Consider the following 26251-nt stretch of genomic DNA (forward strand, 5'->3'; position numbering starts at 1 on the left):
GCCTGGATTATATTCTTAAATACTGGGCACGGTTAAGACCAAAAGACCATAAGTTAGGAGCACAATTAGGCCATTCAGCCCATCAAATCTTTTAGCAATTCCATCATGGGTGATTTATTATTCCTTTCAATCCCTTTCTGCTGCCTTCTCCCTGTAATCTTCAATGCCCTTATATTCAAGAACTCATCAACTTCTGTTTTAAATATACTAATAACTTGATCTCCACAGCAGTCTGTGGCAATGAATTCTACCGATTCACCACCCTCCGCTAAAGTAATTCCTCCTCATCTTTGTTCTAAAAGGGCATCCTTGTATTCTAAGGCTGTGCCCTCTGGTCCTAGACTCCCCCACTGTGTGAAACATTCTCTCCATGTCCATTCTAGGCCTTTCAATATTCAATAGGTTTAAATGAGATCCCCCTTCATTCTTCTAACTCCAGTGAGTACAAAACTAGAGCCATCAAATGCTCCTCATACGTTAACCTTTTCATTCCCAGGATCATTCTTGTGAAACTCCTCTGGACCCTCTACAATGCCAACTCAGCATTTTTTAGATGAGGGGCCTAAAACTGTTCACGATACTCCAAGTGCATTCTGGCCAATGTATTACATCCTTTCTTTTGTATTCTAGTTCTTTCAAAATGAATGCTAACATTACATTTGCCTTCTGACTCAGCCTGCAAGTCAACCTTTGGGGAATGCTGTATGAGAATCCCAAGTCCCTTTGCACCTCTGATTTCTGCAATTGCTACCCATTTAGAATTGTCATTCCTTCTCTTCCCTACACTGTATTCTATCTGTCACTTCTTTGGCCATTCTCCTAATCTGTCTAAGTTCTTTTGCAGACACCCTGCTTCTTCAACACTACCTGCCCCTCTACTTATCTTTGTATCTTCTACAAGCTTGGCCAGAAAGCAATCAATTTCATCACCAAATCATTAACATATAACATGAAAAGAATGTCAAACCCTGTGGAGCACCACTAATCATTGCCAGCCAACCAGTAAAGGCCTTTATTCCCACTCTTTGCATTCTGCCAGTCAGTCGATCTTCTATCCATGCAAATATCTTTACAGTAATACCACGGACTCTTACCTTGTTTAACAGCTTCATGCGTGGCACCTTGTCAAAGGCCTTCCGAAAACCCAAGTAAACAAGATCCACTGAATCTCCTTTGTTATTCTACCTGTTACTTCCTCAAAGAATTCCAACAGATTTGTCGGGCAAGATTTCCCCATCAGGGAACCATGCTGACTTCGGCCAATCTTATCACCGAAGTAACCCAAAACTTCATCCTGAATAATGGACTCAAACATCTTCCCAACCACTGAGGTCAGACTAACTGGCCTTTAATTTCCTGTCCTTTACCTCCCTCCCTTCTTAAGGAGTGAAGAGACATCAGCAATTTTCCAGGCCTCTAGAACCATTCCAGAATCTAGTGATTCTTTGAAAGATCATTACTAATCCCTCCACAATCTCTCCAGTTACCTCTTTCAGAACCCTGGGGTGTAGTCCATCTGATTAAGCTGACATATCTACTTTCAGACCTTTCAGCTTCTCAAGCACCTTTTCCTTAGTAATAGCAGCTACAGTAACTTCTGCTCCCTGACACTCTCAAATTTCTGGCAGACTTCTGGTGTCTTCCGCAGTGAAAACTGATGCAAAATACTGAGTTTGTCCACCATTTCCTTGACCATAACAACTCTTCAGCATCATTTTCCAGGAGTCCATTATCCACTCTCACCTCTCTAACTCTTTATATATCTGAAGAAACTTTTGATATCCTTTTATATTATTATCTAGCTTACTTTCATATTTCGTTTTTCTCTCCTTGTTTTTTAATTCCTTCTGTTTTTTTAAAGCCTCCCAATCTGCTAGTTTGTCAATAATTTGTGCTATGTTATATTCTCTCTCTTTTGCTTGTATGCTCTCTTTGACTTTCTTGTCAGCTAAAGTTGTGCCATCCTATTCTTTAGGATGAATCGATCCTGAGCCTTCCGACCACCTCCCAGAATCTCCAGTCATTGCTCTTCTGCCATCATCCCTGCTAGTCCCTTCCAATCACTTTGGCCAGCTCCTCTCTGATACCTCTGTAGTTCCTTTTACTTCACATGTAATACTGATGCATCTGAATTTAGTTTCTTCTTCTCAAAATACAGGGTGAATTCTATCATATTATGACCACTGACTCCTCAGGGTTCCGTTGCCTTAAACTCCCTAATCAAATCTGGTTCACTACACAACACCAAATACAGAACTGCCTTTTTTTTAAAGTGGGCTCAGCTACGAACTGCTCAAATAAGCCATCTTGTAGGCATTCTGCAAATTCCTTATCTTGAAATCCAGCACCAACCTGATTTTCCCCAACCACCCTGCATATTGAAAGCCCCCATGTCATTCATAACTTTGCCTTTTTACATGGCTTTTATATTTTCTGTAGCTAAGTCTTATAGTTATGTGTAATTGTGCTTCTGATCAAATCTAGTTTCATTTTAATTTTTCAAAACAATAGGACTTTAATTGCTATGCAGACTGCCCTGAATATATACTGCTCCTGGGTGGAAATAATTGAGTTTTACTGTGCCAATTTATTTAGTTTATTTGTAGAGATTAGGGCTTATTTTCAAACAAGGCCCTGTTGGTTAGTTGGAAAAACATTAACAGATAAGAGATAGTTAAATCACAGTTTTAATAAAACAGCTGCACCACTCAGTCATTACTTTTTGCAAAAGCTTTCAAAGTAGGATGGCTCCCCAGCTCAGTTACATTAAAAGTTAGAGCTGCCGCTTATGCTTCTGATCCCCGGGGGCTGCTCATTGCTCTGATCTGCCAGAAGCTGGCAGAGTAGCTTCTGCTAGTTCTTAGTTGTGGGAGTAATAGACTAGAGTTTTGGGAGGTAAAGTAATTTCTGCTCACTATTATGCCATATTTGGTCATCATTGGCCTAGGTTGTGATCAAATGGTGAAGCAACTGAGATTATAAAGCACCTGCAAACTTTACTGAAAACTTAGCTGCAAATTGTTGGGGCTTGCAAGTGGGGAATGGGAGAACTTGGCCGATTATCAGTCAGTCATAAACATGAGAAAGACTGCAGATGCTGGAAATCCAAAGCAACACACACAAAATGCTGCAGGAACTCAGTAGGCCAGGCAGCATTTATGGAAATGAATAAACAGTGGGCATTTCGGGTCAAAACAACTTCTTCAGAACTGAAGGGGAAGAGGGAAGATGCTGAAAAGAGTGTTTTCTCCCCTTCCTTTTCAGCCCTGAAGAAGCGTCTTCGCCCGAAATGTTTACTGTTTTTCCATTTCCATAGATACTGCCACACCTGTTCCCCCAGCATTTTGCGTGTGTTATTATCAGACAGTGGTAAGCTTATAGGGCAAGGACTTACTTTATATTTAAGTAGGAGGCACCTGGAAAGGCAGTAAGCAGAGGCCAAATCTGATGGGTAGCACGGTAGGGTGCCTGGCATAGCTGCTGCTGCACAGCTCCAGTGTCCTAGATTCACTCCAGACCGTCAATGCTCTCTGTGTGGAGTCCTTTGACTTCGGTTCTAATTTCTCCCCTAGCTCAAGTACGTGCAGGCTGATAGAATAATTGGCCATTGTAAGTTGCTCCTGGTGTTTAAATGAGTGATAGAATAAGAGGGGAATTGATGGTGACATGGGTTAATGTTGGATTAGTGTAAATGGATGCTTGATAGGGGTGGACTTGACGTATGTTTCATGCTTGTATGATTCCATGACCCTATGAACACCTGTGAGGTTATCACTGGAGGAAAATGCCACAGCAATTCGTTACACACTGCTCTTCACCTTAATCAGAGAACATCATGTGACACAGGAACACAAGAGCAAAGGTAAATGATTTTAAAATAAAATAAAGAATATGCACATTGAGACAGAAACGGTTCCTTTACCTATCAGATCATTCAGCTTGTTGGGATTTAAGTTCTGTGCCTTCATAATGATGACAATCAGACGGTTAGCAGCCGGAAGGAAGTTGATGGAAAGCAAGATCTCACCAAGCGAGGAATTCTGAAAGACATGTCAATACTGGGTGAATTATTTTACTCAGAGAGTTGTGGATGCCTGGAATGCACTGCCTGGTATGGTGGTACATTGGAAGCTTTTAAGAGCCGGTCGGATAGGCACATGGATATAAGAAGATGCAAGGATATGGACATGGTGTAGGTAGGACAGAGTAGTGTTTGGATGTTCTTGATTTGCTTTTTAGCTGCTTCAGCACAACTCTGTGGGCGACATGGCCTGTTCCTGTGCTGTACTTTTCTATGAAGTGAACAAACCTAACTGGATTCCCATCAGTCCTATTTGTGATAAAGAGAAAAACGCGTTACAAATCCACTGCTCCACATTTACCTTGTCTACTACTTTTATGAAGACATTGAAAGCATATGTTAAAATCTAAACAAGTGCCATGACAGTAGAGTTATTCCCTCCAGATGAATAATTAAAACTGCACAATTCCTGTAATCATGTCGCCTGGCTGTTGAGGCAGTGAATTCCCAATCCAGGGAAATACTGTGCCGAGGACAGTGACAGGCTTTCTAATAGATTGTGCAGAAACGGAGGGAGGCTGGGCCTGTGGTCTCTGGTGAGAAAGGATTTGTTGGAGATTGGTCACCTCAGCCTAGATACACCAGTGTTAGTGATCTGTCTCCTCAGCCAAAAGACACCAGTGTTGGAGGGCATTATCCTCAGCTTAGAGACACCAGTGTTAGTGATCTGTCACCTCAGCCAAAAGATACCAGTGTTGGAGGGCATTATCCTCAGCTTAGAGACACCAGTGTTAGTGATCTGTCACCTCAGCCAAAAGACACCAGTGTTGGAGGGATTATCCTCAGCTTAGAGACACCAGTGTTAGTGATCTGTCACCTCAGCCAAAAGACACCAGTGTTGGAGGGATTATCCTCAGCTTAGAGACACCAGTGTTAGTGATCTGTCACCTCAGCCAAAAGACACCAGTGTTGGAGGGCATTATCCTCAGCCTAGAGACAACAGTGCACACACAACACTCCTGCTAAATGTCCTCGATGGATGGTAGGGAGGCCCCTATGATCCTCTCAGCTGTTCCAACAGTCCTTTGTAGGGACTTCTGGCTCGATGCTCATCCGCTTCCAGACCAGATACCAGATGGAGATGCAACTTGTCAGGATGCTGTCAGTGGAGCTCGCCTCAACCTCCTTAGGAAGCGGAGGCACTGCCATTTCTCCCTGTTCAGGGAGAGGGAAATATATCACCGTTTTCATTGTTACTGGTTCGAAACACTGGAACTCTTGCTGCAAAGCATCCACACTGTAAATTAATTCTTTTAGAAATACAGTTGATTTACTGTACATTTTCCATTAGCGACAAACAACACATTTCTAACTCCCATTTTGAAACACTGGTCAATTCTAAAGCAAATACTTCCCTTTTTAAAAAAAAGTTATAATAATCAAACCAAGATATTTTCACATCCTACAGGCAGTTGCTCCATTGATGACACAGAGGCGCACTGCTTTTCAGAGATGCTTATCATCCCTAAGGTTCCACCACTTAGCAACATCAGTGAGCAGGTTGAACTGGGGAGGAAGAAGAAAGGTACCTTTAGAGGGGCTGTCAGTCTGATCCAGCACTCCGTCCTTTCTTCTACTGCCACATCACACAGCTTGAGCTGAGCTTCCCCCACACAGCTCTGCCTGGAATACTTATCACAGCTGTAGACAGCCACGGTTAAAGTTGCCCCCCGCATATGTTCCTCTAAGACGGGGAATGTCAGAGTCTCTTGCCAAACCGGGTGCAGGGTCTTTGCCTGGATAGAGGTCTCGGCCTCAGCCTTCCCAAGTTTCGTGATCAAGGCAGCTACCACGTAACTATCACTGCGGTTCACGTTTTCCACCATGTTTGTGTTTTGGGCTGGAAGACAATAAAACAAGATTCAAACAAGGCTAGGTGTGGGGCCATGGCAGTAATATTATTCAACATCTAACAATTGAGGGTTTAATAAATAAGGACCCAAGAAATAGTTAATGGAGGGGTTTCAACCCTGAAAGTATCTTTGGAGGATATCAGCTAATGTACCACAGCAGGGCTCTCACCACAATTTTGGAATAAAAAAAATCAATATCAAATTAAAAAAAAAATGATAGTAGGTAGTTTAGCAACTCTAAGTGAGGAAGTCCAAAATTCAAAAGGTTTTTTCCACTGCCAGAAGATATTAGAATACCAGTGTTGTCATTGAGATACTGAACATGAATTTCATCTCTTTTCCATCCGGTCCCAAAGGGGACTCGATTGCAATCACTATACTGTGGTAGAGTATATTAACTAGGAGACTTGGAACTATAGGATGATGATTTATGATATCCTAACAGAAACCTTCCAGTTTGTGAAGGATTATAAGGGATTAAATAATAAGTGATGCTTTGCTGGTGTGTGGCACTATAATTCTAATGGCTCAAAGTCAAAATAATAAAAAAATGTTTAACAGGATGGTTACAACACAGTGTGGTTAGGAAGTACAATCTCTGCTATATACATGTTTTTACAAGACTTTGCAAGTGGGGAATAGGATCAAGATTAGGTGACTCATGTTAGAAAGCAGCACAGGCTAGGCTTGGACCAAATGACTTTTTGTCTGGTGCTGTTCATGGTAACCTGATGCACACAATTGACAACTGTGCTTGCCATCGAATTATAAAAAAAAGTATAAAGGCATCCGTGAGTCTTGCGAGACCATGGATCTGTGCCTGGAAAGTCTTCACTCTCCAGGGCGCAGGCCTGGACAAGGTTGTATAGAAGACCAGCAGTTGCCCATGCTGCAAGTCTCCCCTCTCCACGACACCAACATTGTCCAAGGGAAGGGCAAGGGCTGATACAGCTTGGTACCAGTGTTGTCGCAGAGCACCGTGTGGTTAAGTGCCTTGCTCAAGGATACAACACGCTGCCTCAGCTGGGGCTCGAACTCACGACCTTCAGGTTGCTAGTCGAATGCCTTAACCACTTGGCCATGTGCCCTCGAATTAGTGGTTCAATTTCAAGAGTACATTACTGGTTGAACAGCACTTTGGAAATCTGAAAGTAAGAGACCACCTGTCCCTATTTCTTGCTTTCCTTTCTGCAGAATCCTGTGAGAAATTGAAAGGAAAAGTCATTGGGCTACCCTTAACCACCACAAAGTATTGTGGGTGGAGGTATTTGAGCTTTCCCTGTCACAAATGGTTCTTCACTGCATTGACAATATCAAAGGTTGGAAGTTAAAGAAACCAGAAACTGAAGTATTGGGGAATGAGGGTGGGGCAAAGAGTGGGAGATTGTAATTTCTGTAGCTGAATTTGAGGTGGAATAGGAAATTTTGCCTAAGTAATTATAATATTCCTATTCCCTAATGATAAATCACAAACACCAAATTCACTGTGTTTGGAGGCTTCATCACACCTGCTCTGAAATATTAGCCAAAAATATATTTTTCATAGGAAATTATCTTGGATTAGCTCTTTACTATTAAACTCTGCGTGGAAGCAATGATTGAAATTTACCATGGACAAACTTGATGCCATTGTCTTTCTCAGGGTGGTATGTACTTTTATAATAAATTTACTTTGAATGGCCAGGACGTTTCCTCAGCCACAGTGAAGGGAAAGAGACCAGGTACTATTGTGTTGTGCATAGGTACTGACTAGGAGAGCAAAATCTAAAGAAGGGGAAAGAATATATTTTAGAGAAGTATCTTTTATATTATAATTTGTGGGTGTAGGGGACTAAATAGATTGCATTGTATGACCATGATTATCTAAATATGTGTTCCAACTTTTCTGACAGGTAGTGTGATGATATCCTCCTGAGCCTAATGTTCAGGTCATGTTAGTGCATATTATTGTATCATTGTAAGAACCTTAACATGAGTAATGATGGAATAAAACATGGCTCTTATAAAAAAGGCTAATTTTCAAGGCATTTATACCCTAGGTATGATTGCCTATGCAATAAATTATATTGAAATCAAATCATTATTACTTATATCTTTAATGCCAATCTTCTCCTTTGCACTGAACCTTCATTAACACCAACCAACCTCCTTTGCACTGCACTCTTAATGATACTGAACCAACTTTACCTTCAATAATGGTGAGATAAAGTTCCGACTTATAGCGGTTGTATTGAATTCCATAATGCAGCTTCACATCTTCCATCGAATCCTCAGATACTTCACTCTGCATGTCATCTGACAGAGGCACAGCATCACCGGGAGCTGATGTTAAACAGAAAGAAGGAATAGTCATCAGCGACGACTTGGCAAACCATGAGCTGAAGGTCTAAATCATAGATCTTCCCACCAGCAGCAGCTTTTCCACATGAAACTATCTCCAAATATTGCTTTATCTTGTGAGTTCCTACAGATGGAACTGTAATCTCATAAGAACTGACTAATTTTCTCTTAGGTGCTATATCAGGCCCTAATATCATGTGAAGTGCTCTATGTTGCCTAACCTGCTTAGAGTTTCCAATATCTGTTTTCTTTTCAGATTTCCTACATTTGCAGTATTTTTTCTATTATGTAAAAATACATAGTTTATCCTTCTGACTTGACACCCAATTGACCTAAAGATTCAGTTATATCTAAATATTAGATGGTTCCATCTGAGTTGACAGCACAATTTTTGTAAAAAAAATGCCCTAATTATCAGAAGATTCAAGATTCACAAAGGTAGAAAAATATCCCTTAAGAAACTATCTAAACTGATTGGTTGGATCGCTTCTCTAGCCATATAATTGGAAGATTCTGAGGTTACAGTAACATTATACTGAAGCCAAAAGTATTCTGGTTAATGTGGTAATCTCATACCCTGAACACCAAAGGCTCCTTCACTAGTAGGTCTAATTTAACTTCTTTTCCCTACATACTCTCTTCTTTCTCTTCACCTGTCATTGTTATAACCAATACACTGTAAAGTAATATCAAAACTTTCTTGTACTTCTGCCCATACTCATAAACCACCCTCCTAGAAACCTGATTGTCTTTTCTACCCCTAACTTTCCACTGATTAGCTTCACACATTCAAGTGCTCATCCTCTGCAAATTCCACAACTCCATTATAATGCCACCATCCTTTAACCTGTCTACATTCCAAAGAGATAATTCCCTCTGCACATCCTTTACTTTGCAACCTCTCCCAAACGCACATCCCTTAACATGATACCTTCCTATTCAAGTGAAGGAGATGAAAGCCTGCTCTTTTACCTCATCCTTATCTTTATAGAGACTAAGAACTACTCTTTCCAGGTGAAACAACAATTTCCTTGTACATCTGTGGATTTAGTAAACTAGTTACAACTCATCACTTGGTGTCCTCGAAATTAAGAAGGCCATGTGTAGATGAAGTGTCGGCTCTATGGAACATCTCTATTAACTTTACAGACATTACCCTGAGCTATCAGTTGTCATTCTTGTTAAATCTTCCATCCTATGATCTCTCTAGCACTCTATTGCAAAGGAGCTCAATGTACGTTGGAGGAATAACCTTTCATCCCTCAACTAACCGCATTAACAATCTTGTAGATTTAATACAGTTTTGCATTTTAGATAGTTATTCAGTAGTTCACACAGCTCAAGACCTAAATGTTGCCTAACCTCCCCTGTTTCTTGCATTATCATCTCTCCCTCCTGAAATCCATCTTATCATAGCTCTTTTACAGATGCTAGAAATTCAGAGCAATGCACAAAATGCTAGAGGAACTCAGCAGGTCAGGCAGCATCTATGGAGCGGATTAAGCAGTCGACATTTCAGGCTGAAACCCTTTCATCAGGACTGGAAAGGAAAGGAGAAGAAGCCAGAATAAGAAATAGGGGAAGGGGAAGGAGAACAATTTGGCAGGTGATAGGTGAAGCCAGGTGAGTGGGTGGGGGAGGGGGCATGGAATGAGAAGCCGGGAGGTGACAGGTGGATAAGTTAAAGGGCTGAAGAAGGAGGAATCTGATAGGAGAGGAGAGTGGACCATGAGAGAAAGGGAAGGAGAAGGGGCACCAGAGAGAGGTGATGGGGGTGAGGAGAAGGGAAGCGATAAGATGGGAGCAAGAATGGGGAAATGGAAAAGAATGAAGGTGGAAGAGGGAGTAATTACTGCAGCTTTTCCGGACTTACACCAAGCAAGCCAGCAGAGAGGCACCATGCCACATTGAACAATCTTAATTTTCAAAAGGGGAGTTGGTGGAATAATGACTCACATAATACATTTTTAAAAGCTGCGCACGTCACTGTTTCAGTTTCTAAAAAAATGTTTCATCCACTTATACCATACCCCAGAACTTATTGGAACTTTGTGTCATAGCTGTATACATCTTTAACCATGAATAGGGTGGCTGTATGCTTGCTACAGTGCAGCAAACAGATTGTTTTTGTAGTCCTCACCATAAGCATAAAGGGCCATGTGTTTTCAATCATTGCAATGTGTTAAAATATGGAATGTTTCACCTGCTTCCTTACCGTTCCTGGAAAAAACAAACAGATCTTCAGATGAATTCACAATTAAACTGGAGATGTGGGTCTTCTCTGCTCTAGCTGGCAGACATTCATCCATCCTTTCTAAGGAGCAGTCTGGATAATTGATGAACTCTGGGAAGGTTTTCATTGGTTTGGGACCATAGATTTTAGGTGTTGCTAACCTGGTCCTTGGCTGGACTGTCTCCATTGTCTTCTTCACTCTAAACTGTGACAGCAATTGAAAACCATGAGCTTTATTTGGGTCCTTTTAGAATGCACTGATACACTGTAATATTTGGATATTATGCCACATATTCATGATTTTTCTTCAGGCAATTCTTTGCCAACCTTTTTCTCTACTCTGCTCATGATTCCACTGTATAGGGTGTAAAACTATTTGATGCAGAATGGGGAACCATTGAATGCAGAGCGATGGACCACCAGATTCAGGATGAAAACCATGGGAAATTGGATAGAGCAGTAACTGGGAAGGTCACAGAGTTTCAGCCAAGAATGATGGAGTAAATCAGTGCAGTAACTATTCACATCAAGTAAGGTTGCGAGGAAGGAAGGCAGGAGGGTTGAGAGAAATTGTTCACTGTCAGTAAGAATATCTGGTAATGTGCACCTGTAAATTACTCTTTATTTAGAGATACAACACGGAATGGGCCCTTGTGGCCCCAGTCAGCCGCACAGCCCAGCGACTCACCTATTTAACCCTAGCCTAATCACAGAACAATTTACAATGACCAATTAACCTACTAAGCAGTAAGTCTTTGGACTGTGGGAGGAAACTGAGCACCCGGAGGAAACCCAGCTATCACGGGGTTGGCAGACAAACTCATTATCGGAATTGAACTCAAACTCCGAAGCCCTAAGTGTAGTAGCATTCTACTTACCGCTACTTAATGTGGCATACGTTTCTGGATCACTGGGACCTCTTTTGGGACAGGCGTGACCTGTACAAAAAGGATGGGTTGCACTAGAACCCGAGGGGGACCAATATCCTGGCGGGGAGGTTTGCTAAGGCTACTGGGGAAGAGTTTAAACTAGAATTGCTGGGGGGGGTGGGAACCGAACTGAAGAGACGGAGGAAGGGGCAGTTGGCTCATAAATAGAGAAAGCTTGTAGACAGTGTGAGAAGGAGGATAGGCAGGTGATAGAGAAGGGACACACTCAGACTGATGGTTTGAGATGTGTCTGTTTTAATGCAAGGTGTATTATGGACAAAGCGGATGAGTTTAGAGCATAGATCAGTACTTGGAGCTATGACGTAGTGGCCATTACACAGACTTGGATGGCTCAGGGACAGGAATGCTTACTTCGAGTGCCAGACTTTAGATGTTTCAGAAAGGACAGGCAGGGAGGCAAAAGAGGTGGGGGCGTGGACTGCTGATCAGAGATAGTGTCACAGCTGCAGAAAAGGGGGAAGTCATGGAGGGATTGTCTACGGAGTTCTGTGGGTGGAAGTTAGGAACAGGAAGGGGTCAATAATTCTACTGGGTGTTTTTTTTATAGACCACCCAATAGTAACAGGGACATCAAGGAGCAGATAGGGAGACAGATTCTGGAAAGGTGTAATAATAACAGGGTTGTCGTGGTGGGAGATTTTAACTTCCCAAATATTGATTGACATCTCCCTAGAGTGAGGGGTTTAGATGGCGTGGTGCTTATTTGGTGTGCTCAGGAAGGTTTCTTAATACAGTGTGTAGATAAGCCTACAAGAGGAGAGGCTGTACTTGATTTGGTATTGGGAAATGAACCTGGTCAGGTGACAGATCTCTCAGTGAGAGAGAATTTTGGAGATAGTGATCACAATTCTATCTCCTTTACCATAGCATTGGAAAGGGATAGGAACAGAAAAGTTAGGAAAGCGTTTAATTGGAGTAAGGGGAAATATGAGGTTATCAGGCAGAAACTTGGAAGCATAAATTGGGAACAGATGTTCTCAGGGAAATGTACGGAAGAAATGTGGCAAATGTTCAGGGGATATTTGAGTGGAGTTCTGCATAGGTACGTTCCAATGAGACAGGGAAAGGATGGTAGGGTAGAGGAACTGTGGTGTACAAAGGCTGTTGCAAATCTAGTCAAGAAGAAAAGAAAAGCTTACAAAAGCTTCAAAAAACTTGGTAATGATAGAGATCTAGAAGATAATAAGGCTAACAGGAAGGAGCTTAAGAATGAAATTAAGAGGGCCAGAAGGAGCCATGAGAAGGCCTTGGCGGACAGGATTAAGGAAAACCCCAAGGCATTCTACAAGTATGTGAAGAGTAAGAGGATAAGACATGAAAGAATAGGACCACTCAAATGTGACGGTGGAAAAGTGTGTATGGAACCGGAGGAGATAGCAGAGGTACTTAATGAATAATTTGCTTCAGTATTCACTACAGAAAAGGATCTTGGCGATTGCAGGGACGACTTACAGCGGACAGAAAAGCTTGAGCATATAGATATTAAGAAAGAGGATGTGCTGGAGCTTTTGGAAAGCATTAAGTTGGATAAGTCACCGGGACCAGATGAGATGTACCCCAGGCTACTGTGGGAGGCTAGGGAGAAGATTGCTGAGCCTCTGTCGATGATATTTGCATCATCAATGGGGATGGGGGAGGTTCTGGAGGATTGGAGGGTTGCAGATGTTGTTCCCTTATTCAAGAAAGGGAGTAGAGATAGTCCAGGAAATTATAGACCAGTGAGCCTTACTTCAGTGGTTGGTAATTAGATGGAAAAGATCCTGAGAGGCAGGGTTTATGAACATTTGGAGAGGCATAATATGATTAGGAATAGTCAGCATGGCTTTGTCAAAAGCAGGTCGTGCCTTACGAGCCTGACTGAATTTTTTGAGGATGTGACGAAACACATTGATGAAGGTAGAGCAGTAGATGTAATGTATATGGATTTCAGCAAGGCATTTGATAAGGTACCCCATGCAAGGCTTACTGAGAAAGTAAGGAGGCATGGGATCCAAGGGGACCTTGTTTTGTGGATCCAGAATTGGCTTGCCAACAGAAGGCAAAGAGTGGTTGTAGACAGGTCATATTCTGCATGGAGGTCAATGACCAGTGGTGTGCCTCAGGGATCTGTTCTGGGATCCCTACTCTTCGTGATTTTTATAAATGACCTGGATGAGGCAGTGGAGGGCTGGGTTAGTAAATTTGCTGATGACACAAAGGCTGGGGGTGTTGTAGATAGTGTGGAGGGCTGTCAGAGGTTACAGCAGGACATCAATAAGATGCAAAACTGGGCTGAGAAGTGGCAGATGAAGTTCAACCCAGGTAAGTGTGAGGTGGTTCATTTTGGTAGGTCAAATATGATGGCAGAATATAGTATTAATGATAGTGTGATGATCCTGGCAGTGTGAAGGACCAGAGGGATCTTGGGGTCTGAATTCATAGGACACTCAAAGCTGTTGCGCAGGTTGACTCTGTGGTTAGAAGGCATTATGGTTCATTGGCCTTCATCAATCATGGTATTGAGTTTAGGAGCTGAGAGGTAATGTTGCAGCTATACAGGACCCTGGTTCTATATAGACCCCACTTGGAGTGCTATGCTCAGTTCTGGTTGCCTCACTACAGGAAGGATGTGGAAACCATAGAAAGGGTGCAGAGGAGATTTACAAGGATGTTGCCTGGATTGGGGAGCATGCCTTATGAGAATAGGTTGAGTGAACTTGGCCTTTTCTCTTTGCAGCAACGGAGGATGAGAGGTGACCTGAGGGAGGTGTATAGGATGATGAGAGGCATTGATCGTGTGGATAGTCAGAGGCTTTTTCCCAGGGCTGAAATGACTAACACCAGAGGGCACAGTTTTAAGGTGCTTGGAAGCAGGTACAGAGATGTCAGGGGTAAGTTTTTTTTACACAGAGAGTGGTGAGTGCATGGAATGGGCTGCCAGTGATGGTGGTGGAGGCGGATACAATAGGGTCTCTTTAGAGACTCCTGGATAGGTACATGGAGCTGAGAAAAATAGAGGGCTATGGGTAACCCTAGGTAATTTCTAAAGTAAGGACACGTTCAGCACAGCTTTGTGGGCCAAAGGGCCTGTATTGTGCTGTAGGCTTTCCATGTTTCTGTGTTTCTATGGGCAGTAAAGGCAGAGTAATGAGAACACAATATAGGTGACAAATGGAGGCTGGAAAGATGAGCAGAAGTGAGGTGGGAGGAACCAGCATGAGGTAAAGATAGGAGCAGTGAAGTGGGAGGAACTTACAGTGGATAAAAATAAAGGGAAGAGAGGGTGGGGGAACAGAATTCATAGACGGTATTTTTCCCTGAAAGCAGTTGGTAAGGACAGGAGGTAGTATCATAATTGAGTAAGGAGAGCACCCACAGTGGTGGGATTCATGATGAGTGTGTGTGTGGTGGAGGTAGTCCCTATGATGAGTGAGGACAGTGGGAGGCAATGCCAACAGAGCTGGGGTGTGTAGTGGTAGGTAGATAATTGCCAAGGAATTAGATTTCATAATTCTTGATTCCTTAAATCACCGCTGCAGTTATCTGCAAAGGCCATTCAGGCCATCCATGATATAGAGTGAAACTGGGGAAATGATGTTTCAATTAGTGTTTGAGTTGTTTTCACTCAGAGTGAAGTGGTAAAACAGGACCTTGTCTGGTTAGCAAGCATAGGGAAATAGTAGCAGGTGTAGCTCATTCAGCCTGCCAACTGAATTCAGTAAGGTCAGCACTAACCTTTTACCTCAACAATGCTTTCTGAACTTCGTCTGTGTCCTGCGATTCTCTTCAAGATCCAACTCTATTGATCTGAATACTTACTCAGGGACTGGGCTTCCACTGGCTCCTTAGAGAATTTCAAAGTTTTACTACTGTCCTCTTTGTATCTCAGTCTTGAAAGTCTGTCCTAGTTTAACTCTTGGGTCAAGACACCCCAATGAGGGGAATATCAATCCTGCATCTACCTTGATTTCTGTAACAACTTTCTATGTCTTAATGAGGAACACTTGTTATTCTTCCAAACACTAGAGTGTATTGTCCAGTCTCATTAGTCTCTCCTCAAACCAAACCCCTATCCCAAACTCTATGTGGTGAATCTTCACTGTACTCTGTTTATATCCTTCCTTAGGTAGGAGGACTAGAACTGCACACAATATTTGAGGCATTGCCTCACCACAACCCTGTATATGTTTGCAATAAGTCAACTTTACTCTTGTACTCAAATTCTTTGCACTAAAGCCCAGCGTATCATTTGTCTTTTTGATTTCCAGCTTTACCCTCACATTAGTTTTCAGTACACCTTGGTTCCTTTGAATGCCTACACCTTACAATCTCTCAACACTGTAAAAATACTTTGCTTTTCAATTTTTTTTCTACCAAGATATTTTCCATGTTGTGGCAAGCAATTGGTCCATGATGACAGACGAGAAGCTCATTTCGCTCAGCTGCAGGTTTTATTGCGACAAGCACAAAACAGACCAGGCTCTATGACCCAGGGAGAGAACCCTCTCAGTCACATACAGATGGGGAGGTGATGGTCACATACTCCGGTTACAGTCAGGATGAACCCACAACCACACATGCAAATAACTTCTATAACCCTAGCTAAAAGGTAACAATAAATGAACTTGAACATCCCACCAGGAAAACATTTTAAAACAAGAAAATAAATAGTGCTGGCCACTAGGAATGCTGGAGGGATACACTGCACCCACCTGTGGGGTCAGCTGTCCTTGAGAACCCTAGAATCCACAACAAAGTCCAAACTCCCTCACGTGAGGCATTATTTATGAGGCAAGAGGCAGGACACCCAGAGTGTCACTTCTTTCCTTCGGCCTCACTGGGCTGGTGGTAGCCAAAAGCTAATACAGTGCCAGCTAGTCCCAGTGCAGCACGAGTGCTCTCTGTTGCTCAGGAAACCCCAACGCTCTTCCAGTGGCTCCGAGCTTGGGGGATTAGTCCCTTCTTCCGAGAGGGACAGCAGATCCATTCTGGGGCCCCAACCAGATGATACTACATTGGCACCCTAGACGGGCAGCTCAGTCCCTTCTGGGATGTGCAGACGTTGCAGCAATACATAAAACAGCTCCACGTCCTGCCTGTACCCAGGCCAATAGAAGTGTTCGCGCAGCTTGCCCAATGTTCTTGCGACCCGAAAATGGTCGGCCATGCGGCGACTCTGTAATGATGCTGCTCAGCTGGCCTTAGATCAAGGAGGGCCCCCCCAGCACCAAGGCAAGGTGCCCTGCCGTCTCGGTAGGGCTCCACCCATTGTGCCATGCAGCAAGTTTGACCTGCATCAGGTAAGACTCCAAGCGGCTGGCACCATTGTAACTGGGGAGCTTCAGGTTGGACCTTACCACGTTAATTATTGGTCTTCCTCTTGCTTTGGTGTGTCAGTGGTGCCTGCCATGTTGCCCATCCTCCCATGGCTGTGGAGTCTTGGGTTCCCTGGTGCAGGCCACGAGGGAGGTGGATGATGCACTCTGCCATGTCCCCTGGGTGGAGGAGCCTGGGTACACTGACCCCATCGGAGTTTCTTGGGAAGGCATGATGCTCTGCTTCCAGGTTCTCCTCTGCATCAGTGTCCTGTCTTTGGGAGCCCAGCCCGGGGATGCAGTGGGGGCAGACTGCTTGGTCCCTCGACTTATTCTTTGGGTCTTAAGGTGCTCCAACTGATGTCATAGCTCTTCAATCTTGTCATTAATTTCTAATCCCACTCCTGACACCAATGAAGTGTGCTGTTGACCACACCAGCACCCCGCCCCAGAGCGCTGAATATTATATTCCATCTGCCACATCATCACCATTTCACTTATACTATCCATACCTGCTTGAAATTTCTCTGCAGCACTCAGAATAACTAGACATGGCCAACAATAACAACTCCATTGCTGCCAATGGTACGGCAACAGAGATACCCATTGTCCGAGTATCTCAACAGCTAAATGCTTTCTGTTAGCTGTGTGAGGTACACTGGAAACCTACAGCCGATTCTTAACCTAGTTATGCTTCCTGACCATTTATGTAGAAAGAAAAGAAACTAACAATACATCTAACTATATTGCAGATGTCCAATGATGATTGTAAGTTGTACCCTTAAGCTCCAGTTTTTGTCAGGAAGGCTTGAAAAATGCATGATACAAACTGTGACAAGATTATGTCAGGAAAATGTTGAACATGTTAAAACAGATGGTACGTGGATACGTCCAGTCAATATTCACAACAGGTACAATTTCACATGGCAATGATCCACATCAGGTAAGACGAATTCTGATGCATTTTGTGTTTGGAAGCCTGGTGCTAATCAATACACCTTCTAGCCCATGAGCAGAGGCACTGAGAACCAGGCACGGTGGATGACAGTGAATGATGGTGGCGGGGTGGAGATGGGAAGAAGGGATGGTGGGATGTCACACATTGTGTTGGAAGAAGGGGAGGCTAAGAACTGCACATGGGGCAAGGACAGGTGTGTGCCACCTGATGTGAATATAGATAGTGTGAATGAGATGGAGGAGGATGAGTGTGCCTAAGGTAAAAATGGCTGGTGGGTGATGGGGATCTTTACAGCATCCACAGTGGACAGGAATATTGTGGGGCAAGAGTGGTGATGGAGTTTCCACAAAGGACATGTGCAGTTGAAAGTCTATTGACATCCTCGCTGTCAGATCACTGAGGCTGCAGTGGCAATTGACTGCGATAATCACAGTCATCCCACACACTCCCCCTCAAAGAAATTTGTCTCTCAAATGTTCACCCATTTCCCTGAAATATCCCTTGATTTGCTTCATATCTAAAAATGTACTAACTCTGTTATAGACCAACTCAAAGTCTAATCCTTTATGGCCCTCTTGTGTAGAGAATTCCAAAGGCTCACTACCCTCTGGATGAAGAACTTTCACCCCAACTTAATCCTGGATGGAAGACCCTCTATTTTCAGACTTTAACATCCCAAATCAGGAGAAACGTGAGCTTTGCCTCGGGAATAAGAAGCCCTATCAGAATTTTGTATGACTCAATGTTCGCTAAACTCCAGAGAGCATAGGCTCTTCTGCTTAATCATTCTTTATACAATATAACCAGATTCCCAAGACATAGAACAGCACAGTAAAGGCCAGTGAGAGAGGAAAAGATAGCAGGGAGGAGCAAAAGTTACAAGAGAAAGGGTGAAATATTAACAGAGAGAAAAGCAAAACTGCATAGAGTAAAATAATATAATTGAAAGGTCTAGATAGAAAGATGGAGAGATAGTTTCCAATAGTGGGAGAGTCTAGGGCACAGACTCAAAATACAAGGACGTCCTTTTAGAACAGAGATGAAGAGGAATGTCTTTTGCCAGAGGGTGGTGAGCCTGTGGAATTCATTGACGCAGATGGCTGTGGAGGCCAAGTCATTGGGTACATTTAAAGCAGTGGTAATAAATCCTTGACTAATCAGGTTCTAAAAGGTTAGCAGGGCAAAGGCAGAAAAATGGAGTTGAGAGGGATAATAATCAGCCATGATCGAATGATATAGCAGACCCGATGGGCCGGATGGCCGAATTCTGCTCCTATATCTCATGGTCTAATGAGGATAATTTTACCTTTTGATATTTAGGGAATGTGGATGATAATTGAGCAGCTGCCCACTGTGCTTCACTCCAATTTATTTTGCTGTTCTTCTCAAAATACTTGAATGTCAGTGGCAGGACATTTAGGTTGTGGGAGTTGTTTGTCCTGGAGATGGTTGTATTCATTAATGACTGCCTCTGATGTTGATATTGAGCACAGAGAAGACATCAGACTTTGGCTCCTAATAAGAACATGAAGCATAATTCCCCAGTGTGGCTTAAGCCTTTGGTCCAGCAAATTAGATCTGTGTTCAAGCCAGTTTATGCTTAGAGGCAAATTTCACCATTACACACTAAGTTGAGGCAATTAGAAGTTTTACAAATATTAAGTTCCTTTTTCATAGAAATAAAATGCCAGACTTCGCAGTAACAACCATTAAATTGGCTCATATTACTAAATGTTGGAGGGATAATTGCTCATAATCTTGTATCTGACAGATTTCACCTGTTTGGAAATGAGATCACTTGCTTGGAGACAGCCAAAGAACCTTACAAGCATATCCTCATGAATCATACAAGCATATTTGCATCTAATGACATTGATGAAGATAGAGACCCAGAGGCATAGCCTGGAACTAAAAAGCTGGGGATATTAGCACATGGATATGGAGACAGCACTATTTGCATGGATTTGTGTTTGCACCCGTCTATGTGTGACTGTATTGCATTGTGAAGTCTGGTTCTGAAGATATCGGTATGGGGTCTAGGTTTGCAGTTTATGGATGGTGTGAATGAAGCATGGTGCGGACAATGCAAAGCCACCTTGGGGAACAGCCACAATCTGGGGTGATTCTGCTATTGGACATTGAAGGGCTAAGTCTGGTGAGGAAGCCCCTCAAACAATGAAGGGATGTATCTTTCGGGGGGGGGGGGCACAGCTGGCAATGGTGTTTTTTTTAAAGCCTGTGTTAACACGACTGAATATATTGGTCAAATGACACGAAGAACGTAAAGAAAATTACACAGTGATTTTCTCTTTTATATATGTTATTCTTGTTAGTATTTTTCCTGTAATATCTCAGGCTCTTGTTTAGTAGCGTCACATGTGGCATCTTGTCAAAGGCTTTCTGAAAATCGAAGCAGACAACATCTACTGATTCTCCTTTGACTATCCTGCTTGCAATTTCCTTGAAGATTTTCAACAGATTTGTCAGACAAGATTTCCCCTCACAAAAACCTTACCGACTTCAGCCTATTTTATCATGTGCCTCCAAGTACCCCGAATCCTCATGCTTAATAATAGATTCCAACTCCTTACTAACCATTGACGAGACCCTGATTGGCCTAAAGTATCATGTCTTTTGTTTCCCTCTCTTTAATAAGAGTGGAGTGACATTTGCACTGTCCCAGTCCTGCAGAACCATTCTAGAATCTAGTTATTCTTGGAAGATCACTACAAATGCCTCCACAATCTCTTCAGTTACCTCTTTCAGAACCCTGGGGTGTAGTCCATCTGGTCCAGGTGATTTACCTGCCTTCAGACATTTCAGTTTCCCAAGCACATTCTCCTTAGTGATAACAACTACACGCACTTCTGCCCCAAATTTCTGTCATATTGATGATGTCTTCCACAGTGAATAATACAAAAAACTTAAGTTCAACCACCAATTCTTTTTCCTCCGTTACTACCTCACTAGCATAATTTACCAGTGGTCCAATAACCACTCTTGCCTCTCTTTTATTCTTTATATTGAAAAAACTTTTGGTGTCACTTTTCACATTATTGGCTAGCTTACCTTCATATTTCATCTTTTCACTCCTTATTGCTCTTTCTTAGTTGCTTTCTGTTGCTTTAGAAAAGCTTCCCAAGCCTCTAGCAACCCACTAACTTCTGCTATGTTGTTTTAGAAAAGCTTCCCAAGCCTCTAGCAACCCACTAACTTCTGCTATGTTGTATGCCCTCTCTTTTACGTTTATGCTGTCTTTGACTTCCCTTGTCAGCCATGGTTGCCACATTCTCCCTTTGGAATACTTCTTTTTCTTTGCAACGAATCTATTCTACACCTTCTGAACTGCTCCCTGAAACTCCAGCTGTCGCTGTTCTGCCATCATCCCTGCTAATGTCCGCCTCAAATCAACTTTGGCCAGTTCTTATCTCCTGCCTCTGTAATTCCCTTTGCTCCACTGAAATAATGATACATCCAATTTTAACTTCACCCTCTCAAACTGCAGGGTGAATTCTATCATATTATGATCATGACCTTCTAGGTGTTCCTTTATCTTAAGCTCCCTAATCAACTCTGGCTCATTACACAACACCCAATCCAGAATTGCCTTTTTTCCTAGTGGATTCAACCAGAAGCTGCTCTAAAAAGCCATCTCAAAGGCATTCTAGAAATTCCCTCTCTTGGAATCCAGCACCAACCTAATTTCCCAATCTACCTGCATATTGAAATTCCCCATGACTATCGTAACATTGCCCTTATTACATGCCTTAAGTATTTTTTTTATCTCCTATTGTAATTTATATCCCACATCTTGTCTATTGTTCAGAGGGCTGTATATAACTCCTATCAGGTCTTTTTACACTAGCAGTTTCTTAACTCTACCCACAAAGATTCTACATCTTCTGATCCTATGTCACTTCTTTCTAAGGATTTGATTTCATTTTTTACCAACAGAGCCATTCCACCCCCTCTGCCTACCCGCCTGTCCTTTCAATACAAGATGTATCCTTGGATGTTAAGCTCCCAACCAGGATCTTCTTTCAGCCATAAGTCAGTGATGCCCACAATGTCATACCTGCAGTTTCTAACTGCGCTACAAGATCATCCACCTTATTCCATATACTGCGTGCATTCAAATATAGCACCTTTTTCAGTCCTGCATACATCATCCTTTTTGATTTTGTTTCCATTTTACTGGAGGTTAAATTGTTATTTCTTTCTAAACTTTGTCTTTTTATTCTGGAGACTTTGTAACTTCTCCTGCACTCTCCTTCCCTTTATTTTATCCTCACTTTTCCAAACTATTGAACCAACACCCCCCCTCCCCATTTAGTCCAAAGACACTCTTCAATCCATCCTACTGAAGACAATTTTGCCCGATGATTTGCCTGTCCTTCCTCACAATCTCATTACATCCTGCATCTGCTTGTATACCAACTGCACCATCCTCAGCCCCATCACTCCAGTTCCCATCCCCTACCAAATGAGTTTAAACCCTCCCAACAGCTCCAGCAAACCTGTCCGTGAGGATATTCTCCACCACCAGCACCCCCCCCCCACCACCTTTGGTTTCAGGTGTAACCTGTCCTTTTTGTTCAGCTTACATCTTCCCCAGAAGAGATCACAAAGCTCCAGAAATCTGTAACCCTGCTCCCTCCACCAATTCTCCAGCCATGCATCCATCTGCCAAATCATCCTGTTCTTACCCTCACTAGCGCGTGGCACATGCAGCAATCCTGAGATTACCACCATTGAGATCCTGCTTTTCAATTTCCTACCCAGCTCCCTATATTCTCTCTTCAAGACCTCATCCCTTTTTCCATCTATATTGTTGACACCAATATGTACCAGTACTTTTAGCTGTTCACTCTCCCCCTGCAGGATGCTATGGACTCAATCCGAGATGTCCCTGACCCTGGCACCTGGGAGGCAACATACTATTCAGGTATCTATTTCACATCTGCAGAATCTTCTGTGTGCCCCCTAACTATTAACTCCCCTATCACAACTATAGTCCTCGAGTCACCCCTCCCTTCTGAGCCACAGATCCAGATTCAGTGCCAAAGCCCAGGCTGCTGTTTTTCCCTGGTAGGTCATTTCCTCACTCCTCTCTCAGCGGTATCCAAAGTGTTATGCTTATTATTGAGGGGAATAGCCACAGAGGTACTCTGCACTATCTGGATTGTTTTCCTCTCCTTACAGTCTCCTAGCTACCAGCCCCCAGTAACTTAGGGGTGACTACCTCCCTGTAGATCCCATCTGTATCCTCCTCATTCTCCTGTATGAGCTGAAGGTCATCCAAGTTCCTGGTTTGGCGCAATGAGAAGCAATCCACCCAGCAACCACTCAGATAAAGTATTCCCTAGACATGACTTAGTAACATAATTTAAATATTTAATATAGTGCAGAAAATATATTTTAAGATGTTCTGCACCCACCTGCCATAAATGAATGTGCTTTTTAACAAATTGCTACAATTAGTAATTTTTCTGAGGCTTTGTTGTGTCTTACTGCAATTTTTTGAAGATAAGGTAAAGCCTTTTCAATTATCATATTATCTTTGTTATTCCTTAACCTCCATACCTCTTGATGTTTAATATTCTATCCCTTCTCTTTGGAACTTCTCTCACATTCTATAGCAATCTCTGGCCACTGACGTCGCCAGTTGTCACGCTACTTATATGTCTGGATAAATACTTAATAATGGTTGCTGGGAGTGACACCTCTGTTGAATGACGAATTCACTGAAGGTTATAGGAGTGTTTAGGGTCTGGGCACTGTTAAGTGTTGAGGCATGACTGAAGGTCTGGCAAGTTTGAAAGTCACAGCAAGGCATGTGTTACACGTTCTGCAGCTCCTCTTTAGTTCTTTGACTTTAATGTTGCTTGTGACACTTTTAACAAAGAAACTATATGTCTTTAACTTATTGAGCTGGCACGTTGTTGTATTTTCCAGGGCTCTATCAAAAATCCAGCCATCACTTTAAACCTCTACATTACTTTTTCCCAGGGGTGCTTAGAGTTACTGAGCAGGAGGGAGAAACCACATGCAGCATTCTGTATATCAAACACCCCTGATTAATGTGCATCTTTTGTTCATTGCACAGATAGCCTTAAGAGAGTAGCACAAATATTTTCAAAAATTACTCAATTCTCTAGGCAAACCTATTAATCCTCCTGTTTATACCTTCTTCAGGTTCCCTGTAAACTCCTGAATGCACAGCAAAAGGTCACAGGCAATATACTCTTGCTTACCTGCTGTGTCGTGTGCAGGATATTTCTCTCCTTTGCTGTGCTTTCCAGACACTTGTTCTCCGGATTTATGTAGGACCCTCTCAGCTTCTTAAAACGGGAGCAGAGGAAGGCCATTGCACAGGTAGCAATAGCACCACCAGTTACCCCGAGAGTGGCCCCGAGAACTATCAGTAGAAGCATTATCACCAACGTGGGCCAGGGACAGCTGTGCTGAACATTGACCTTTCAAAACAACGTCCTTTGGCTTCTGCAAACCCTTCAAAGGTAAAACTTATACTGGAAGTCCTCAAACAGATAGTTAACACATTATGGAAGAGCCCCTAGGGGATAGCCAGTCTGGAGTTTTTAGTAGCAGTGGAATAGAAGTGGAGGCAGCAGCACTTAGTGTAGATCTAAGACCGATTTCAGTCGGAACAGAGAGAGCTTTGATGTCAGCAGGGAGGTGGAGCTTGTGCAGTAATATAAAAAAGGTAACTGGGGAGACCGGTTAGGGTTAGGCAGAGAACAATGAACTTACTGACAAAAAAAGCGCTACTAAATGGCAAGTAATTTTCACATTTTCAATAAATTGTAAGATTATGTTTGTTGATCTATTAATTTAGGAGGGAAGAGAAAACTAGCAGAAAAGAACAAACTACAAAAGTACAGCTGATGACTATTGTTTATTAACTCCTTCCTGGGCAGCTGCATCTTCTTTTTTATTCCAACGCTGAATAATTTGGTAAACTCCTACGCCCCGGTAGTGAAAGTGAAGGAAGATTCACAAGGTTAGATTATGAGAACACTCAGTACTCGTTTATTGTCATTTAGAAATGCATACATGCATTAAGAAATGATACAATGTTCCTCCAGAGTGATATCACAGAAAACAGGACAAACCAAAGACTAACACTGACAGAACCACATAATTATAACATATAGTTAACAGCAGTGCAAAGCAATACCATAATTTGATAAAGAACAGACCATGGGCACGGTAAAAAAAAGTCTCAAGTCCCGATCGACTCCTGAGTTCCCGATAGCAGGCGGCAAAAGGGAGAAACTCCCTGCCATAAACCTCCAGGCACCGACAACTGCTGATGCATTGGAAGCACCCGACCACAGCCGACACTGAGTCCGTCCATCCGAAAAGTTCAGGCCTCCGACCAGCCCCTCTGATACAGCCTCCCGAGCGCTATCCTCTGCTGAGTGCCTTCGACCTCGCCCCGGCCGCCAAAACAAGCAAAGTTGAGGATTTGGGGCCTTCTGCTCTGGAGATTCTGGACCACACAGTAGCAGCGGCAGCGAAGCGGGCATTTCAGAAGTTTCTCCAGATGTTCCTCCATACTGTCATGTCTGTCTCCATCAAATCAGAATTGTGCACGGCATCCTACTTGACAGATTACAGATATCACTGTAAAAGTTAGTTATTTCCTAACTTTTCCAGTATGTTGGATGGGAATGGGAAGGAAAATGACTATTAAATAACATGTTTGGTTTAGTCCCAGCAACACAAGCAGCAGAGTAAGCAAAGCCTGAGCTAGAAATTCAAAGGTACAGCACCTGCTTGATGGACTTTTATCAAAAAACTAACTAGTAAATGCAACCCAGTCATTTATGCACCAGCAGCACACTTCTGAATTCTTGTGTGGATTCTGCAAACAAACTGGGGAGTGGGGTGAAACTAAACAGAATGCTCATTTACACATCTTGACCACAGTTGTGCCAAATGATTTGCTGCATATGAGTCCTATGGTGCAAATATACTCCCAATCCTGAACTAGACCTCTCCCCCATTGACCCACGTTCAGACCATTCCGTCAGCTCCCCCAGTCTCCCTCATCCAATCCATCCACTGATCCTTCTCCTCACTCCTCCCTACCAACCTCTCCTACATTGATCATCTATTGAATGGTCCCCTAGTATGATAAGAGGGACTCTTGACCTTGCCCTGGATCAACCATGTAAATACCAAGGACAAGAAGGTGTGTTAGTATCTCTACTTCCTTAGGAGACCATAAGATATAGGAGCAGAAGTAGGCTATGTGGCCCATCAAGTCTGCTCTGCCATTCAATCATGGGCTGATCCAATTCTTCCAGTCATCCCCACTCCCCTGCCTTCACCCCATACCCTTTGATGCCCTGGCTAATCAAGAACCTATCTATCTCTGCCTTGAATATACCCAATGACTTGGCCTCCACAGCTGCTCGTGGCAATAAATTCCACAGATTTACCACCCTCTGACTAAAGTAATTTCTCTGCATCTCAGTTCTAAATGGATGTCCTTCAATTCTGAAGCCATGCCCTC

At 42.9% G+C, this 26251-nt stretch overlaps 1 protein-coding gene across 3 annotated transcripts in view; it reads right to left on the reverse strand.

Annotated features, from left to right (window-relative positions):
* The window catches only part of syt13 (synaptotagmin XIII), a 32274-nt gene extending 7906 nt beyond the window's left edge, over nucleotides 1-24368 (reverse strand). For all 3 annotated transcript variants that reach the window (XM_063062229.1, XM_063062227.1, XM_063062226.1), the window contains exons 1-5: nucleotides 23964-24368; nucleotides 10490-10712; nucleotides 8122-8256; nucleotides 5611-5921; nucleotides 3923-4040 (exon numbers count right to left, since the gene is read on the reverse strand). In XM_063062229.1, coding sequence (XP_062918299.1) covers nucleotides 3923-4040; nucleotides 5611-5921; nucleotides 8122-8256; nucleotides 10490-10712; nucleotides 23964-24143 — 967 coding nt within the window. In that variant the 5' untranslated portion in view covers nucleotides 24144-24368. The remainder of the gene's footprint in view (nucleotides 1-3922; nucleotides 4041-5610; nucleotides 5922-8121; nucleotides 8257-10489; nucleotides 10713-23963) is intronic.
* Between the last annotated feature and the right edge of the window lie 1883 nt (nucleotides 24369-26251).

This window comes from Mobula hypostoma, chromosome 11 (assembly GCF_963921235.1).
Source record: "Mobula hypostoma chromosome 11, sMobHyp1.1, whole genome shotgun sequence".
NCBI classification, from domain to species: domain Eukaryota; kingdom Metazoa; phylum Chordata; class Chondrichthyes; order Myliobatiformes; family Myliobatidae; genus Mobula; species Mobula hypostoma.